The following is a 19,021-nucleotide window of genomic DNA, read 5'->3' on the forward strand; positions in this document are numbered from 1 at the left end:
CGCTGATGAGTTTCAATACTGAAAAAGTCAGATTGTCTTTCTCTCTCTCTTTCTCTCTCTCTCTCTCCATCTCTCTGTCTCTCTTTCTCTCTCTCTCTCTCTCTCTCTTTCTCTCTGTCTCTCTCTGTCTCTCCCCCTCTCTCTCTTTCTCTCTCTCTCTCTCTCTCTTCCTCTCTGTCTCTCCCTCTCTCTCTCTCTCTCTCTCTCTCTCTCTCTCTCTCTCTCTCTCTCTGACATTTCCCTGCTCTGCACCAGCCCCTGAGTCCTGCCCTCTGCTCTTTCCCTTCTCCTCTTCTGCTCCATCGCTCCCAATCATTTACTCCATTCTCTCTGATGGCTCTGCTAAAACCCTCCCCCAGGACAGCTCACACCCCCCCTCTCCCATCCATGTGTCTCTCCCCAATGAGAAGCAGTAATTAAATCACAGCTCTCCCACTCCACTGTTTCATATTTTGGAGACAGGAGCTTGACACGGGCCTCTCTGAAGCAACATGATGACAGCCTCTTACTCCTACACAGCAAGAGAGGAGATGAAGTCACTCAGAATGTGCATGTGAGAGGAGCGAGGGAGGGGGGGGGTCTCTGTGTGTCTGGAGGAGTTGATTAAAAGGAGCAGATTGTATCACATTACGGTGATGAGTCGGGGTTACGGGTGGTAGTTAAGAGAGGGAGCGGAGAGTAAACAGGAGTGAATCATGCTGATGCAGCAGCAGAGAGAGAGAGAGTACTCACATCAAAGAGAGACCACACACACACACACACACACACACACACACACACACACACACGCAACACACTTCTTGTGGCGGATAATCACACAGGAGAGAAGCTACAGGACAGAAATGTCCGCCTTGTTTCATTAGACACTTTAGATAAAGTGTCACAGAGACACATTCATGTGACCTGCAGGGATCGAGCCAGTCAATGGATCAAAGCCTCTCCCCTAACCTTTCTCTTTATACACACTTAAAGAGATATTTTGAAAACTGTGCTGTATGATTAAATATGTTAGCTACAACAGGTACAAAACGTTTTGGAATTGCTCAGGTTGATATATCAGCCTGGAGCCCTGAAACAGAAAGTAAAGGCTGCTTAGAATCATTTTGGTGACTTAAAATGAGGACATATTTAGATTCCATAGGATTTAAATTAAATTAAATGTTTCCATCCAGTGAACTAATGAACTAACTGAGGAAGACGACGACGATTGGGGTAAATGGAGGCTGACTGATTTATTTCGGTTTAATCCTGTCTTATGGAACTGTTGCTTTAAAGGCTTTATATTTGATTTTTTTGATCCAGCAGACGTCGCCCTTGAGCACCAGCATGAAACCAAAACAACTTGCGCTGCATTGTTGTGTTAGCATGCTAATGCTAGCGATCTTTATTATGCTCGTATCTTCACACTGCATGTAAATTTACCTGAAATGAACGTGATCTAGAAACACAGTTAAGCAGTGAGTACAGTATGTTATTCTTCTTTTCTCTAGTCCCTCAATTAAACAACTTTTATACATGAGGGGAAGACTCAGCCGGCCGTCCCGGCGATGTAAACAAAGTGAAGATAGGACTCTGAAAACTCTGAAAACATCACAGACAGTGGGACTCGGGTGTTACACCCATTGTAGACAGTCATGACTCACAGAGTTATTTTCAGAGGATATACTTCATTTCTATTACATTTAAGTGTGAAAAATCACATATAAAGTCTTTCATTCTTTGTGTCCATTTTATTTATTCATCTTTCATTGAAACCATCAGACCATTCAGATTGTTCTGCAGTCTTCTTATAGAAGAACTCATACTTATTTATGGTCTTAATGATTTTAAGGTACAAAAGGTTTTGCCATTGTTTCCAAAAAAAATGCTTAAACTGGGAGTTGGGGAAAAGGCTGTAATGTAATCCTTTGGGGCAAATGGACTTTAACAAAGCAAATGATGCAAACAAGTGTTATTGCAAGAATCCCAACAGAGACTGATGTTATTTTAAAAAAGATGTTACATCCCTCTTCAAAGACACAAGACTCCTGTAAAACACTGGAGCTGCTGTTCCATCACTGGCTCAATCAGTTAGTTTTTTTTGGGTCATGTTGGATCTGATTAAACCTTTTGAAAACACCGATGACATGCATCGATCAAAAAAAACAAAACAATGAAGGCATCAGTAGAACAGCAACTCCTGTGTTGCGTTTAGAAAAGTTATTGCTTTTGTCCATGGAGTCTGGAGGCTGTAAAGAAAGTGATGTCGAGGTCGTAACTGGATTTCTTATTACAACATTACAACATTATCCCTACAGATACTCACCTCATTGTTAGAAGAGAAGATTATTTTTGAAATCCAGAAACATCTGTTACATCACTCTAAAGCCACCAGACTCATGTGATCATGCAGAACACCAGAGTTGCTGGTCTAGCTCGATCAGTGAGAGTTCTGTCGTATTTTGTTGTGTTGGATCTGAAAACCATAAAAAATACCAAAATCCCACTTGACTCCAAAAAAAATAACAATGGAGGGATAGGTGGACCAGCAGCTCTGGTGTTCTCTGAGTTAAAATGACTGTATTTGTCTATGGAGAATTGTGGCTTTAAAGAAAATGAAGTGGGATGGTATACTGTAGATATCTTATTACAACATTGCAAAGAGGATCTCTATAGAGATCGATCTTTTTGTTAAAGAGGAAGATGATCATTTTAAACCCCAAAAGATGTTACATCACTGTCTACAAATCCACCAGACTGCTTTGACAAAATGGCAACTTTATCTTCTGGAAAATAAGAATGTATGGTCTTCTGTTGTCTCAATCATTTGTAAAGTTTTGTATCCAAACTAACATTTTAAAGGTCACATATTATACTTAAATACTTATACATGTCTTTGAATTTCGCAGCTCAAAATCCACCCAATCCTGTATTTCATCATGTCTACAACATCCTCTATTTCAGCCCTGCTCAGAACAGGCTGTTGTGTGTCTGTAGCTTTAAAATGCAAATGAGCTGTGTCTGACCACGCACCCCTATGGAAGGGCTTGGACTTTCTCGCTCCATGTCCTATTGTTTACGGTGAGAAGGCAGACTCAGAGGGCAGAACAAACACCTAGCTGTGGGAGTGTCACCCACCTGGGGGAGGGGTTACTGCCCTTTGTGATGTCATGAAGGGAAAATCTCTAAACGGCCTGTTTGAGCACACATTTTCTGAAAAGTGGAGCAGGCAGAAGACAGAGAGGATGGACTTTTCTCATCATTGGGTGTTTGTATTTTTTTTCCTTTCCACTCCACTGACAAAAACAGTTGTTTAATCCTGCAGAAAACAGAAGTTGCTGGTTTACTGCTGCATTGATTTGTTAGTTAGTTTGTGTTCATATCTAAGCATCTGAGTTTTTTAGTCCCACAACATAGCTATCAAACTAACCAGTCAAGGCATATGTAGATCAGAACTCCTTTGCTCTGGATAGATTAAAATGACAATTTCTGTCAATGGAGTCTGGTGGCTTTGAAGAGAGATCGATCGGTTTCTGGATTTTAAAAAACCCATCATACACTGTCATCATAAAATCTCTGTCTCTGCAGGTCTCCTTTCTATAATGTTGTCAGTAGCTAGGAATAACAATCTGAGCCTTTCAGTGACAAAAACAACAACTTTTGGAAGCCATTTAAAATTAGCTTCACATGCTTTAAAAGATATGTCTACAGCTATTTCAGTCGTTTCCACTGCTGAAGTAATTTACATGGATTTTTAAATGTTAGTAATTTGGGCTGCAAAATATCTATTAAAAAAGGGTCCTGGTTTAAAAATACCATAATTCCCTTCAAGCTCAGCTTTCTCTGAGTTTCGGATCAAACTCTAATCTATTTTTCTGCACCCAGCAGGAAGGAGATCTCTTTTTATCCAGCTCAGCTTTAAAAAAAAAGAGGAAGTAGTAAATGAGACATGGATTGGAAAGAGATTATTGGAAAGATTTTTCTGGCTGATAGACATATCAAAGTGTATGAATATCAAAGGCTGTACATGCAGAAACAAGCCTTTAAAGCTGATATTGAGTGGAAGGATTGCTCAGACGGGGGTGGCTCACAGAGGAGATTGCAGGAGGGGCTACAGGAGTCATTAGTCTTTTAAACAGAATAAAAACTCCACTGCTGCTGGACAGGGAATAGTGTAGGGTTTTGCTCTTACAGAGTTGTGGTTAAATAGGGGCACTCGATCAATAGAAGCTGCTCTGCTTTGTGGACGAGATGGAGCGTGCGGGAGGTGCTCTGCTTTCATGCAAGTCCATCTATTCTACACTAGAAGGAATTCTTGGAGGGTCAAAATCTGAGTTCTGGTCCATAATGTACGAGCAGATTGGCTCAGATTTTATCATGACTTCTGGCCAAGCTTCAAATAGAGATTTCATATCAGTCCCATATTCTGTGATGAAAGCAGCCCTGAATCAAAGGCTGCGAGCTGCACAGCCCCCCCCCCCCCCCCCCCCCCCCCGACACTGCCTCCACAGAGATACTGTCCATCCAACATTCATCCACCGACAGAAAACAGGCTGCAGTTAGAAAGCCGTTAACAAGTTTCCTGGAAGCTCTGCAGTCACAGATCCATTAACATCAAACATACTGTATGTACATGATGAATGCTGCAGACTGCTCAGTGCACCATCAAAGTGTTAATGAAACTCAGACCTGAACAGACTGAAGCCGAAAACTCACCAGGATTCTGTCCTCCGTTCTGCCACTTTTGGTGTCGAGCTTAATGCCATAAACAAACTTGATTGATGATTTATCAACAGTCTTCTTGATGCTCTCTGTAGATGAAAAGCATGAAAAAATAAGGATTAGAAACATGGCTCCTGCACATGTAAATATAGACATAAAAATAGATTCTTTGAGGACCATGACAGAATTTCCAAGAGCAATTCAAACATTTAAATGTGTTAACAGAACCACATTTACACTTTTATATCAGGTTATTGTCAAACAAATAAAAAATGATCTTTTGTTAAAGTTGAAACAGTTTAATGTAACAAGTTCCTTTTTCTTTGAAAGTGCTGGAAGCTCCTTAATTTCTTGAGAGAACACAAAAATACAAAATAAAAGCATGACAAAAACTGTTTTCAAATGCACAAAAATGGAATAACAAACATTTGATAAAAATGTGATTAATAGTAATTAACTATATTGAAACGCGGTGTTTAATCACAATTAAAAAAAATATTTGTTTGACAGCGCTGTTTCAACATGAAAATGTCTCAGATGGCATTCAAATTTGCCAAAACCTCTTCAGCAGGAGCACTGAACGGTCGTTTCACACAATAAGATCAAATCAAACTGCTCTACAGCACGTTGACCTTTAAGGAGCACAGGCCTGCGTTCATGAGTTCATCTTAAAACTGAGAAAATGTCATTTATGTGAATGGATATCGTGACATTTCCAAGAGAGATAAAATAATCCAAGAACTTTGAAAACATCCTTGTTATAGAAAATGATACACAAATTGATAAATCTGAAACTGTCAGGGCTGCTTGTTGAGATTCAAAATACAACATTCACAGAAATCAAGTCTGTAATAAGACAATGATTTGACTTAGTGAGTACAGTATGAATCCAGCACAAAGCAGCACAATCACAGAAATGCTTTACAATATGTTTCATCGCCTCACAGGAGCAATACACACACACACACACACCCAGCATGCATGCAAACACACAAAGTCGGTGATTCAGTGAGAAAGTTCCTGTTAAACTGAATCATCATCACAGCTGGGACCTCTGATCTGAAAACACACAAACCTGAGCCAGAGGAAGTGTGTCAGTGTCAGGGTGACGACATGTGACACACACACACACACACACACACACACACACACACACACACACACACACACACACACACACACACACACACAAGCACACACACACACACACACACACACACACACACGCGCGAACATGACAGGAGAAAGATGATTCACTCTCTGTTATTGAAGCACCAAACTGAAACCAAAATGATGGACTTTTCATGAATTTTGTGAAGTGGATGGAGTTGATGAAATCAACAATCTGTAACTATTAACTCCATTGACACTCCATTCATTGGTTTGAAATGATTTGAAAGAAAAAAGGCAACATTTAGATGTTCCAGCTTCTTTTCTAAGAATATTTTGTTGGTTCATTAAGGACAGTAAAGTGACTTTTTTTGTGTGTTCTGGACAAATATCACATTTGAGGCGTCTCGTCGTCTTTGACTTTTCTGAAACCCTGATCAACATCTGTTTTAATATTTTTGGCTGAACAACTCCATTATTTGGGGAAATAAACAACAGGTTTTTGATTATTGGAGATAATCATTGGTTGCAGCCTTACAGGTAAGAAAAGATTTTCTCTCTACAACATATCCACATGTTCAGCTGCACACACGTCTCTGTGAGGAGAGTTCAAAGTGGTGAAATGTAGATTAACACATTTTAACACAGTTAAAAAATGCTGGATTTAAACTTTTTCTCCATTAAAAAAACGACAACAAGGAGCTAAAAATAGATTGATGAGTAAATACAATCAGATGAAAGGTACGTAAAGTTTTCACTAACGAGACGAGAATTAAATGTTAATGTTAGATTTTAACATTTGATGATTTTAACATTTAAAATCCACTTTATTTTCCAGCAAAGTGCCTCCAATCTGTCTGTCAAAATACAATCAGGAGAGAGGAGGAGGTGTGTGTGCTGACAGACAGAGAGTAAGAGAAGCATGCACAACTGTGTGTGTGTGTGTGTGTGTGTGTGTGTGTGTGTGTCTGTGTGTGTGTGTGTGTGTGTGTGTGTGTGTGTGTGTGTGTGTGTGTGTGTGTATGTGAAGCAGACAGACAGCATACGAGTTGACTTGATAACGAACATTTTCGCTAACGATAGCCTGACCAATCAGTGAGTCTCAGAGGTCTGTATCACTGTATAGAATCACTCAGGCTGGATACACATCAGGCCAGTGGTGCCTGTAGTAGAGGTCAGGACATCCATAAGTAGATTCATTTAAAATAAAATCATACTCATGAAGTGAGATTTATGCTAAAATAAAAAATTATATGTACAAATGATTTAAATGTAAATGTGCAATGACAGCAACAAGGTAGGTAAACACACACAGACATCACCTGTGTGTCATTATGTCCACTCAGGGCTTCTTTGCTTGGAGATTAGGCTAATTGAATTTTGCCTCTATATTTTCTTACATTAGATTACTTTATAAAATATATGTTTTTAGGCTGTTGTGTTCTTTTGTGTAGTTCTTAGGCAGTGTTTGGATATGATTAGAGGATGTTTACATCTTATAGTCTAACACCTCCAGGGTCAGTGGGGATCCATTTCAAGGCTTGTCACAATAATCCCCAAGTGTGTGTGTGGTGTCAATACAATTATTCTACTGCTCCCAACCTCGAAATCAAATATGTTTGATAATTAGGATTCCAGATCGAGCTGCCTTCTGGTTTCTTCAGAAGTCCCAATGTGATCACGCAAGTTTCTGTTTCTTGTGTCTATGGATTTGCCCGCTGAGAAATCGAAACAACAAACGGCTGGTTGGGGTCTTGTAATCTGGCTGTGTGAGCGTTCGGAGGATTCTAATGTTAAAAATGTGTTGAAACTGTCGATATGTCTGGGTCCCCCATGTTTTTAAAAAACTGGTTAAGGTTTGAAATCTTGAAGTCAGTGTTACCAGTGTTTCCTCGTGGCTCTCTGTGTTTATGGTAATGTTTGTGTTGTTCCATTTTCTTGGACATTTGGATTGTTTGCCTTTTTTACTCTTTGTTTGATCAAATCCTTTTTGTTAATCTGCAAATGGGTCCTCATCCTTCTTCTACCACCAATTGTGACATGCTGGTTTGTTGAAATAAAAGACTGCACTTCCTGTCTGGGTCTTAAACAAACTTTGTGAAATATCCAGTTGGTGCCAGTTTTTTGTTTTTGTTTTTAAAGGAGCTCACCTGCTGATCATTCAGAGCTGAGAGTCAGAGATAAAAGCTGATAAAGCACTGAACTATATTCTAAGAGGAAACCCAGATCTGAGTCTCATTCAAGTGACCTTGTGCAGGCCTGCAGGCCAACCATCCCCTGGTGCCCCCCCCCCCCCCCCCCCCCCCCCCATCTCCTCCTGCCTGTCAATCTGCAGGAGGCAGGTCAGGAGGGGGGGGGTGCGTAGCAGGGCCCGGCAAGTGACTGAACAAGGAGGCCGGGGATTCCTCTGGATTAATCATCACAGAGAGTCTAATAGAGCCATTAGGAGTAATTAACACAGCAGCAGAGTCCCAGCTACCCTGAGCATGTGTTTGTCGGATACTGTGACATGTGCACAAGCTGTTGCTGTTTCAGGCGGATGAATAAATATTTGTGCATTGTGCCGCGCTGCTGGGTTAGTGGAGAACATCTGCCTTGAAACAGTCCTCACTTTGGCACGCAATCACTATAATGCTCGGGTCGGATGAGCGACAGAAAAACAAAAGAGACAATCCTCAATGATTCAGGTTCAGAGAGGGAGAACATAATCTGGAAACAGTGGGTTAAAAAACGTAGAACAAAACACGATCAGACCCCACGAGCACCACACTGTGCATCATTTCCACTATACGCCCCTTTTCCTCTCTGGCCTAAGGCAAGGGGGCTTTATTACCTGATCCGCCCCAGGGGCAGATTTAAGGCAGGGTATATTTCCCTGCACTGTAAATAATTCATCTGACATTCATCAAATCACATGCACGGAGTAGGAAAAGGCTCCGGGACAAGATGTGAGGTTGTAGCTCATCATCGGATGCGTCCGCTCGGTCGCAGCCTCCACCGGGCGCACACAGCCGGTGGAGAAGGCGGCTGCAGCCCGCAACAACGCACACGCACACAAACACACACACACACACACACACACACACACACACACACACACACACACACACACACACACACACGGAGAGAAACAAGCCGTTTGTACCCACCTGTGATTTCCTTGGTCACACTCACGAAACCAGTGATCTCTCTAGAAGCCATGTCTGCACCTCTCTCACTATCGCCAACCCTCTTCCTCCTCCTCCTCCTCTCCTCCTCCTCCACCTCCGCCCCGCTGGCTCTCCCCGCTCTCTCTTTCAGAAAATGGACAGAAAGGATCCGCTCTCTCTCTCCCAGGCATTCCAGCAGAGCATCCGACTGCCCGACGCTTCCTGGAAGAAGAAACCCTGTGTGGATGTGGTGGGGAGGCTGGGCGATGGGAGCGACGGGAGGTGGAGGGAGGGGCAGGGAGGAAGAGGGAGGGGTCGATGTGGAGGCGGGGATCACTGAGCTGTAATGAGACAGCTGTAGTTCACCTGTGAAACACATTCACAGAAATCCACTGAAGTGAAGCTGCAAAAAGTTTGAGGTTCAGAAAATCCAAGCTAAACAGATGTTATAAGATGCTGATATCTTCTGACATCAGCCTGCAGATGTTACAGTTATATAAAACAATGTTTAGTCATTTCCTTTTGTAGACTTAAATAAGACCAAAAAAAAAAAGATTAAAAATGTTTTAAATGAATTTTGAATCGTGTCTTTTGTGATTTAAGGGGAGAAATATCAGAAACTTTCCTTTTCCTCTGATATTTGGAGGGGCAAGTTCCTGTATGTATTGGATTGACAGCTGGCAGGCTAAGCTACAGTAGCTAAATAAAGCCCCCTTTGCTCATAAACATTTTTAATATATTCAGATCCTGTCCTGTCTGCATCATTCACAGCGAGCGAGTGAGTGGGGCAATGATGTTGTTCATTGAGAGGAGTTTCTCTGCTTTATCTTCTTTACTGATCACCTCAGTTGTGTGTATTTTGTTTGTGTCACCACCACCTAACCGAGGTCAATACCAAACGAATTATAAAAATAATGCATTAGACTTTTATAGTGCTTTTCTCACAGTACACAAAGAATAACAACATATTTGTTGTTGTAAGAACACATATCATAAAGATAACCTCCTGTTGTGAAGACAAAGGAAAGTCTGGAAAGGGACTTAAAAGTCTTGGAATTATCCCAAAAATGTCAGGAGTTCATGTCTGGAGAGGCTTATGGTGTAGTGTGTTGTATGGCAATATGTGCTTATTTTAAACACTGAGGCTGAAAAAAAGTATACTGTCATCAAACAGAGTAGATGTCTGAAGTTATTACACATTGTCATAACAGGAACATAAATGTCTGGAGGCGGCGATGGTTATGTCACATGTCTAATGTGTGGAGGCTATACAGTCCTCAATCTGACTTCGGTCCTATGGTGCACCATGCATGACATACCCTCTTTTTCCAAAACATAACATAAAAACTATGTCTGAACAAAATGTACTAATAGTCCATTCAGTTATTGAGACCTGCTGAATGCCACAAACATGAAGTAACCTATAACTGTGCTTAAAGGGCATGACATCGGGAAATCAATAATTCCATCTTGGAAACATGATATTCTAACAATCCATCATAGACATGTTGAAGTTTTTCACAGGGAAAGTGAAATGTTTTGCATCTGGTGGCACTAGGAGAAGACAAGAAATAATCTGTGTCAAAACTGTTCATCCTATAAGGATCATCCATGTCTGTTTAAGATTTCATGCCAGAGCACCTGAAAGCTGTTGAGATAATTTAGTCTTTACCAAAGTTATAGATAGACAACAATGTACAGCAAAGATGCAAGTATGGCCTGAATAACAACAACTAAATTAATTTTATTTACCCCTTCATTTGCAAATCTTTATCTGATTCTGATTGAATTAAAGAAAATTATATACAATTTTCACAAAAAGAAACAAGCATCAGCATCAGAAATTGTTGGAGAGAAATGGAGGATAAAAATAGAGAAAACAAGGTATGAACAATAACAACTTATGGCCCCCACATTGCTCCCTCCAAACATCAAGAGAAGAAAGTTTACTTCAATAAAAATGAATCAGATAACGTGTACAATGTGACCATATGCCAGGCGTCCAATTAAAATCACACCACCATAAAATCAGTCTCTATGCTGATGACATGCTGCTATACTTCACAAATCCCTTCATCCCTCTTCCATCAGTCCATGATCTGATCAATTATAACAGTAAGGTGTCTGGCTACTCCATCAGCTGGGTCTGAGGACCCCCTCCTGAAACGCACATCAAATATATTACATACCAGGGGATCCATATCTCTCCAAATTTAAATGTTTTTTTTTAAGCTCAACTGCACCCCTCTTCTCCAAGAAATAAAAGACACTCTGGAAAGATGGAAACAAATTACCATTATCCTCAATAGACTGAATCTCCTTCATTAAAATGAACATCCTTCCAAAACTTAATTGCCTCCATGACTCCTATCACCTGGTGCTCAAGGGCGACATCTGCTGGATCAAAAAATACCATATAAAGCCTTTAAGGTAAAAATACATGATGCTATAGTTATGTTAGTCCACTAAAGCTAAGTGCCATTATGTTTTAGCATCGAGCTAACAAACTGGTCCATATGTGAAAAAATTATTGAAGTATAATGCACAAGCCACTGGGTACAACTCAACCCACAACTACCTTAAAAAGAGGAGGACATTGTGAATAGGAGACACTGATTTCAGTTTTGTCAGGATGCCTATAACGTCATCAGCACATAATGAGACTTTAATTACTAAAGTGAAAATGATTTATAGAACTTCTTTAGTAGTTCATATTCTGTCAGTTTACTGTCTGATGCTCCGCCTGGAAACTGGATGAAGAAGACGGAAATGTCTCCACCAAGATAGCCATCTCTGTTTGTGGTCTGCTGCGGTGGTCAGTGGAAATCCTCCAAGGAGAAACTTTAGTCTCTGTTTTATAACTTCTGAACTCAAGAGACTTAACAACTACTACACTGGACTCCTAAAACAGTGATCGATTCAAGAATCAGAACTCTCAAAACCTTGATGATTTTCCTCAGTTTATGAAGCATGGATTAATTTTGGACATTTGGCAGCATGGACATCCTCCTTATCTCTTCACTGCTGGGTGAGTGTTGCAGACACCTGAATATTAAGACTGGAGATAAACTAAAATAAATCTTTTTCTGTTCTTTCTGTACTGGTGGTTTTAAACATTGTCAAAGTTGTCATTGTCAATTGTCCAGTTCATAAACTGCGTGTCAGTGTTGTGTTCAGAGTTATACGTTTCCCTGGGATGTGAGCGTGCATCAAGAGATGTAAATTAAAAAGATGTTCAGCAGCCAGAATCTGAACTAAAGGGTCGGCTGTTTCATCCCTGACAGACAGAAGCTAACTAAATCACTGTAGATACACTTTGAAAGTTCAATTTAAGCTTGATCATGTCTGAAATCAAGTCAGTAAATTAAACTTTTGTCTAGTAAGAAACCTCAGATACAGTATTTCTATGAACTTAAGGAATAAGTGTTTCTAATTCTTGGTGAGAGATATCTCATTGCAGTTTTTATAAAACACACATAAAACAAACTCATATCTAAGTGAGTGTACTGTCTAATTTTATTTTTTGTAAGTGTCTGGAAATTAGATGTTTGATCTGAAATAATTAATTAATCTCACTCCCAGACAAACGAGTAATCACTTCTTGCCCCACTGGCAGTGTTTGTTTACCCATCACAAATAATTCAGGACTTACTTGTTTGCTTGTTATATCTAGAAATTACATGTTACTCTGGACTTGTCAGGTATACAGGATGATGTTTTGACTACAAGTTAGAGAAATACACTTGGTAAGATTTGAAACCCTGTTTATGTGACAATAACAGTGACCTTTTGTTGCGTTTTGGCTGTTCCTTTACACGACAAGCGCGTTATGGGTGACTGAAAACCTAAAGTTTTGAAAACATGTTCCAGAGTACAAACTTTTGTAAAACTTCTGTCTCCATCATTGTGGTGTAAACTGGCTATATGCAGCTCCAGTCAGTAGCCATGAATGAGTAGGTGGACTACAACAACAATGGTGGACTACAACAACAATGGTGGACTACAGAGTTCTGTTTGTGAAAATGTTGACTTGCATGATTCCAATTCAACATTTTGTTGATATGTCCTCTCTTATGGTCATTTGGATTAACATCTAGCATCTGTCCACACAAACATCATTTTCAGTCATTTTTCTATGTTCACACCTCAGCGTTCTGAAGGATGATGAGCATGTTCACATGCGCATGTTATTTCATTACAAAGGTACTACTGCTACTCGCCTGGCCTGTGTACTAAAACGTATTTTTTTTTTTCAGATTTATGAACATGACGATTGATATCAAAACGTACGCATCTGAATAGACTTTTTTTTTTTAAAGAAAAAAAACCCGAAAAAAAACGAAAAAAGACTTAGAACATGAAGTCAGGATGGAGATATGGTATCTGTGGGTTATAAAGCCTTATTACAAGATGGAGCGCAATGTATGAACTTCATCTTCAAACTAGAAAACAATAATCAGTTTCTGTGTCAGAGAAATGTACTAATATTTACTCTGGTGGATCTATACTTGCTGAATTTTTGACACTATTTATGTTTACTTGGTTAAATGTTAATGAACTGCTCTGTTAGCAGGTAATTCTGCTTATTTTCAGAAACACACTACTGGTTTTATTGCTTTTTTTCTTGTTTTTAGAGCTTAGTCTTTTTGCATTTACACTTCTGTACGTGTGTACGTCTCAGAGGAAAAATACAGCGAGTGTGTGCACATTCCTTCAGCTCCCACGGGGATGATAAGCGTCTAAACAGTCTCATTAAGGAAGAGGAAGCTCGCTTTCTGTCACACCGTGTGGCAGCTCAATGACTGCAAAGAACATCTCAGCAGAATTAGACCTTTGTTATTTGTTGCAGACAGAAGTTAGTACGTGTTGGATGTTTAGAAACTGCCTGCAGAGATGAAACTATTTGCAAACTTTTATTCATTATTCTCCTGGTTACGTGAAATCCGACTATCTGGTGTGCCTGCATGTGGGAACAAACCGTCTGAGCCGCCTGCTGTGTTCGGTTTCATGCACGTCACTGCTGATTGGCAGAGCAGAGACTCGACACACTGATATGACAGGAACAAGCTGTAGTGGAAGACAAGACATAAGGAGGTGTGTGTGTGTGTGTGTGTTTTAAAAAGTGTGTTTGAAGTTCCTTTTTCTGTCTTTCAGGTGCATTTGTTCTGCAAGTTGCTTCGTCTGAAGGTACAATAACACACACAGGTATACAGAGCATGCACCTGTCAAATACAGTCAGAACGTTGAGCCCATGGTTTCCCCCATACACAGATTTTAAACTTTGATTTTTCAATCAAAAAGATATTGGTACCGGTTTTGAAGGGACACCCAATATCGGGTCATTCTTTGCTTTTAATGATCAAAAACTGCAAACGCACACTAAATGACACAATAATGCCATTGGCAATGGTTATGTACCAAAGTGCAATTTGAGCATTTTTTTTTTAATGGGCTCATTTATTTAAATGGTCTCAGCAAGTTGTGAAGAATTACGCTTCAACATTTTAGTCTAAGAGTATTTATTTTCTAATCCCAGCTGTAAAAACAAAGAGACCCATGATGTGGTCCTCGTCTCCTTGCAGACTCTGTGAAGGTCAGCGTGTCAGCGTGGCCCCCGGGGTCCAACATCTACCTCCATGAGAGCGTGCTGCTGCGTTGCACCGTGGACTCAAACTCCAGCTTTGCATGGAGCTTCCGATGGTTCCGACACCCGACTCCGACCCCGAACCCCAGACACCTGGTCTCAGGTGACAGCTACTCCATCACCGCGGTAACGAGGGAGGACGAGGGCAGCTACCAGTGCGGAGTGGAGCAGAGGGAGAGGAACATCAGCTCTGTGGTGCTCCTCAGTCAGCCGGTTGATGTCAGAGTGTCAGGTGAGCAACGGAGGCTACATCTGAAAACAACATCAGGACAGGATGACATCACAGGAGAGGTGTTGATGCCTAGAAGTGACCTTTACTGACTGCAATATTTATCTGCTTGGGATGTCACTGTTGACTTTGAACACAATGTTAAGTTCTATGTTGCTGCCGACAGCTAGAGAACAATGTGTTTTTATTGTTCTGCCCCCCCCCCCCCCCTCTCTCTCTCTCTCTCCAGACACGCCCCCTCCCTCTCTGACTCTGACCCCCAGCAGCAGACACCTCTTCAGAGGGGAGACTTTCTCCCTGCAGTGCCCCGGCTCTCTGTCTAGCTCCTCTGGCTGGACTCTGAGGCGATTCCCCCCAGGACCTACAGTGAGGAGCAGACGCGTCTACACTGACTGGTGTTCACCACTAGGGGGAGCTGGCAGTGCAGACCAGCCTGACACGTGTGTGTTCAATGCTGCGAGAGAGACCAGTGGACTTTACTGGTGTGAAGGAGCTGAGGAGGGCCGCAGCAACGCAGTCAGCATCGCAGTGAGCTGTGAGTTACTTCAAGATGATGAAATGTGTTTATGTGCAGCATGTCTTTAATCACAGACTGAGGGTCTAAATGTGCAGAGTGCAGGAATGTTAACCATCATTAAAATCAAAAGTTGTTGCCTCATAAAACCATTAATGTTATGGATGTAAATAATTAAATTAGTTTTGCTCTGTAAAAATAATTAGATTAATAAGCAAAACTAATTATTTAAAGTGTAGGAAGGGTGAAGAAGGGTGAAGGGAATAGAATTTGGAGAATTATTGTTTCAAGAAAAAGGCCAGATCTCAGACTGACACTGTTTTACTATAGGAGGACCCACACTTCAACATATAATGGAACACAACTACTACATAATAATAACAAATAATAAAGTGCATCTGGGAGGTTTGGCAAAGCAATAATGTAAATATGTAATATGTAATGTAATATAATAATGTAAAATAATTGTAAATTTCCCCATTGTGGGATAAATAAAGAATTATCTTATCTTATCTTATCTTAATACAGCATAAGACAATCTTTAAATAAACTCAATTCCCACAATTAAGATTTAGCCATTTTTGGGGTTTGTGTTGGCATCTTAAGGGTTAAAGGCAATCCAATTTGTAATCCAAACAGAATTTCCTGTCTTTGCTGTTGCAAACAAAGCTTTGGGTACAGAAGTACATTTTGGGACGTACATATTAGTGCCTGTTGGAAAAAAAAGCATAATTAGACAAATTGTCAAAAAAGTTTGAAAAAAATTGGCCAAAATGTGAGCTAGAAAAACATGAGGGGATCAGTTTGAATCATGTGAGTTAGCTGAATCACAACATGGTGACTTCCTGGAGGGATGTTAGATGTTGAGGTTGATGGGATGTAGTTAGTCTGTATAGAGTCTGTCTTATAAACAGATGAATAATAAAGGATTATAATGAACATGTGCTTTACAGATGGCTCCATCATCCTCAGGACTCCGGCCTCTCCTGTTTCTGAAGACGATGCAGTCTCGTTGGTTTGTCAGTACTGGACAGGAACCAACGGAACAACTATCTTCTTTAAAAACGGAGCAGAAATCCTCACTTCCACGATGTCTTCCATCTCAGGCAGAGAGATAAAGATGATTATTGAGAATGTGACTCAGGAGGACGAAGGCTTCTATAAGTGTGCATTCCCGGACAGACAGACGGAGAGTCCAGAGAGCTGGTTATCAGTGAGACCTGAGCGAGGTCAGCTCTACACAATCACACAGTTTGGTTATATTAAACGTCTTTCTGATTTGTGTTATTTAAGCCGGAGTGTAACAGTAAAATAAAAGTGTCTCTTGTCTTTAAGGAAACTCTACAACAAAAGACGGGACAGCAACTTCCACTGGTGAGAAAATCTTTTCAGGGAATACTGTGTGATTATACTAATGAATAAATAAAACATTGTTCTCATGGCTCTCATGGGTTATAAAGCACCAAATGACTTGATTGCATTAATTCCTTAACTATGTCTTACTGTATTCTGTATTTTAATATTAAAATTTTCTTCATGACAGCTGTAAATAAAAAACGAGTCTGTATGTTGATGTATTGTCATCTGTCGCTCTCTTGGTTTTCTCCTGCTTAAACTTGTACTCTTGATGTTTCAGGCTCCTGGATATGGATCGTTGTTTTATGCATACTTTTCCTTCTGTTGCTGATTCCTCTTTCTGTTTGGCTCGTTCGTCGGTACCGGTTTGTCACAGTAATCATTAGAAAAAGTCAAACGGACTACCTTTGTATTTTACATGAAGCAATGTTCATAAATAAATTAAAAAAAATTCAAATAACTCTTCTCTGATTCTTGTTTGTGTGTGCAGGTATCACACGGTTTGCACCTGTAGCTGCTGTCCGGTTTCTAAAGAGGAGCTTCAAGCTGTGGAGCTTCCTGTCACCAAACAGGAAGTGTCAGAGGTGCAGTGGGACCTGTCCTGGATGGAGATGTCCAACCTGCTGGATAGAAATGTGTACCCTGACACCTGAAGGATCCCTCTAATCCCTATTAGATAGTTCAGTGGATCCACAAACTCGAACACAAACTCAGACAGAGTGTTCATGGTGTTGACATTTCAAAAAGTGTCATCCTGACGAGTCATCTTTGACTATTGGGTGTATTTCAATGTATTTCAAAGGTTTGCTGTTTTTTAAAGATCTTTCTGTTTGCCAATGTTGCATCTCTTAAGCTTTATTTTTACACACTTTTGATTCTGACTTCATGCCTCTCTTTAAATTGTTTTAGTCCAACATGAGTCCCTTCCATTTATTCAGCATAGGTGCATGAAGTGAGTTAAAGAAAATAAACAATGCATACAACAGCGCAGTATTAAACTGTAAGATATTACGAAATTAATATTGCACACTGTGTTATTGGACAGCTTTTTGACAGCTTTTGATTCAGATTGCACAGTTTGAATAAACTAAATTAAAGTAAAATAGACAATTATAAGTCAGTGTTTAGGGGTGGCCCAATGGGGGGGCCAATTGGATGGCTATGACCACCTCAGGCTCCTCCCTTGTGTAGCACTTTTACCATCTATAGGATTTAAAGTAGCTACATCTACACCAGATGTTTTACCAAAAAGAACCGGTTGATGTCTAAATTAAGTAGACGAGAAGATGGTTGTTTTAACAACATAGTATTTATTTAAGAATGTAACACAGCATTAAAGAAGTTCAAATGAATGACCACATACAGGCGACACAGTAGCTTTAGAAATATACGCAGAAATATACGCAGCTGGGAAAAATAGCTGCTCCTTATCACACTCAAGTTCCAACTGATACATTTAACAACACTCCCTACAAATCACTAACTTCACCTGCTCACGCAGAAAATAATTCATGCATAACACAAAAACAAACTACAAACTAATGAACACAGCAAAAGGGATCAAGGCTTTCAGAGCTACTACCCCCTCGCCCCCTCCCCCCACTCCCATATATTTTACTATGAATTCATGAATTCATGAATTCGCCCATAAAAAGTCTATTGCACGCGGTCCATCGAAGTATTTAATTTGAAACTACTTCTGAAAATAAAGCAAAGTAAATACAGTATGTGGGGAAAAACAGAGACAGTTTAGAGGTAATTCCAAGTCCTTTAATTCATCAACTTAGCACCCGGACCAGCAGTGTGCTTTTAATGTTGTGACGAGCCATACATTAAAACAATGCGTCACTACAGCGTCCAGTCGTCCTGCTACTTGTTGTAATCCGCGATCGCCAGCAATTGTTTGTAATCAGTTTGCCTCACGCTGCACTTCCTTGTTCTACACACAGGTAAGAGAGGGCGAGCGCTTGATTACGTCACCCTTATATAGCCTCTCCCAGGGACTGACAAGCAAGAAAATGTTTGAATTATGTGTGTATCAAAAGCACATTTGTTTATTTCTGAGGACTTGTCTCGAGAGGACCCTGAGAAAATCAAAAAAGTAGAACTGGATAACCCTCTACAGTCTAAATCACGGACCCAGACATCGTTAATCTGCTCAAAGTTGTGTGAGTTTGAGGAGAATTGTTTGGTCTCAGTTTGTAAAAGAAATGGCTCTTACACAGAGACATGTCAGGTGGTGCCTCAACCCAACAAGACCAACAGACCACAACCTGGTTCCCTCTGCAAAATAAAACATTAGAGACCCAGACTTCGGT

At 40.4% G+C, this 19,021-nt stretch overlaps 2 protein-coding genes across 3 annotated transcripts in view; one reads left to right on the forward strand and one right to left on the reverse strand.

The window, feature by feature from the left end:
• LOC109991492 (capping protein, Arp2/3 and myosin-I linker protein 3) overlaps positions 1–9,233 on the reverse strand; it is a 46,328-nt gene extending 37,095 nt beyond the window's left edge. Inside the window, exons 1-2 of one of the 2 annotated variants that reach the window (XM_020643799.3) lie at positions 8,961–9,233; positions 4,696–4,790 (exon numbers count right to left, since the gene is read on the reverse strand). In XM_020643799.3, coding sequence (XP_020499455.1) covers positions 4,696–4,790; positions 8,961–9,012 — 147 coding nt within the window. In that variant the 5' untranslated portion in view covers positions 9,013–9,233. The remainder of the gene's footprint in view (positions 1–4,695; positions 4,791–8,960) is intronic. The other variant, XM_020643798.3, reaches the window with a different exon arrangement.
• A 2,553-nt stretch (positions 9,234–11,786) lies between these two features.
• LOC136179424 (putative high affinity immunoglobulin gamma Fc receptor IB) lies at positions 11,787–17,665 on the forward strand. Its single transcript, XM_065956206.1, has 8 exons — positions 11,787–11,988; positions 14,115–14,147; positions 14,543–14,836; positions 15,063–15,368; positions 16,301–16,576; positions 16,683–16,721; positions 16,984–17,068; positions 17,194–17,665. Exons 1-8 carry the CDS (start codon positions 11,958–11,960, stop codon positions 17,354–17,356), a joined length of 1,227 nt encoding a protein of 408 aa, XP_065812278.1. The 5' UTR covers positions 11,787–11,957; the 3' UTR covers positions 17,357–17,665.
• The last annotated feature ends 1,356 nt before the right edge of the window (positions 17,666–19,021 follow it).

Source organism: Labrus bergylta, chromosome 6, assembly GCF_963930695.1.
Source record: "Labrus bergylta chromosome 6, fLabBer1.1, whole genome shotgun sequence".
In the NCBI taxonomy this organism is placed as follows: Eukaryota; Metazoa; Chordata; class Actinopteri; order Labriformes; family Labridae; genus Labrus; species Labrus bergylta.

Coding starts and splice junctions, on each gene's coding strand:
- LOC136179424 (XM_065956206.1), top strand. CDS start 11,958: ATGGACATCCTCCTTATCTCTTCACTGCTGG. Junction 15,369..16,300: donor AGTCAGCATCGCAGTGAGCT/GTGAGTTACTTC, acceptor TGTGCTTTACAG/ATGGCTCCATCATCCTCAGG. Junction 17,069..17,193: donor TGGCTCGTTCGTCGGTACCG/GTTTGTCACAGT, acceptor TTGTGTGTGCAG/GTATCACACGGTTTGCACCT.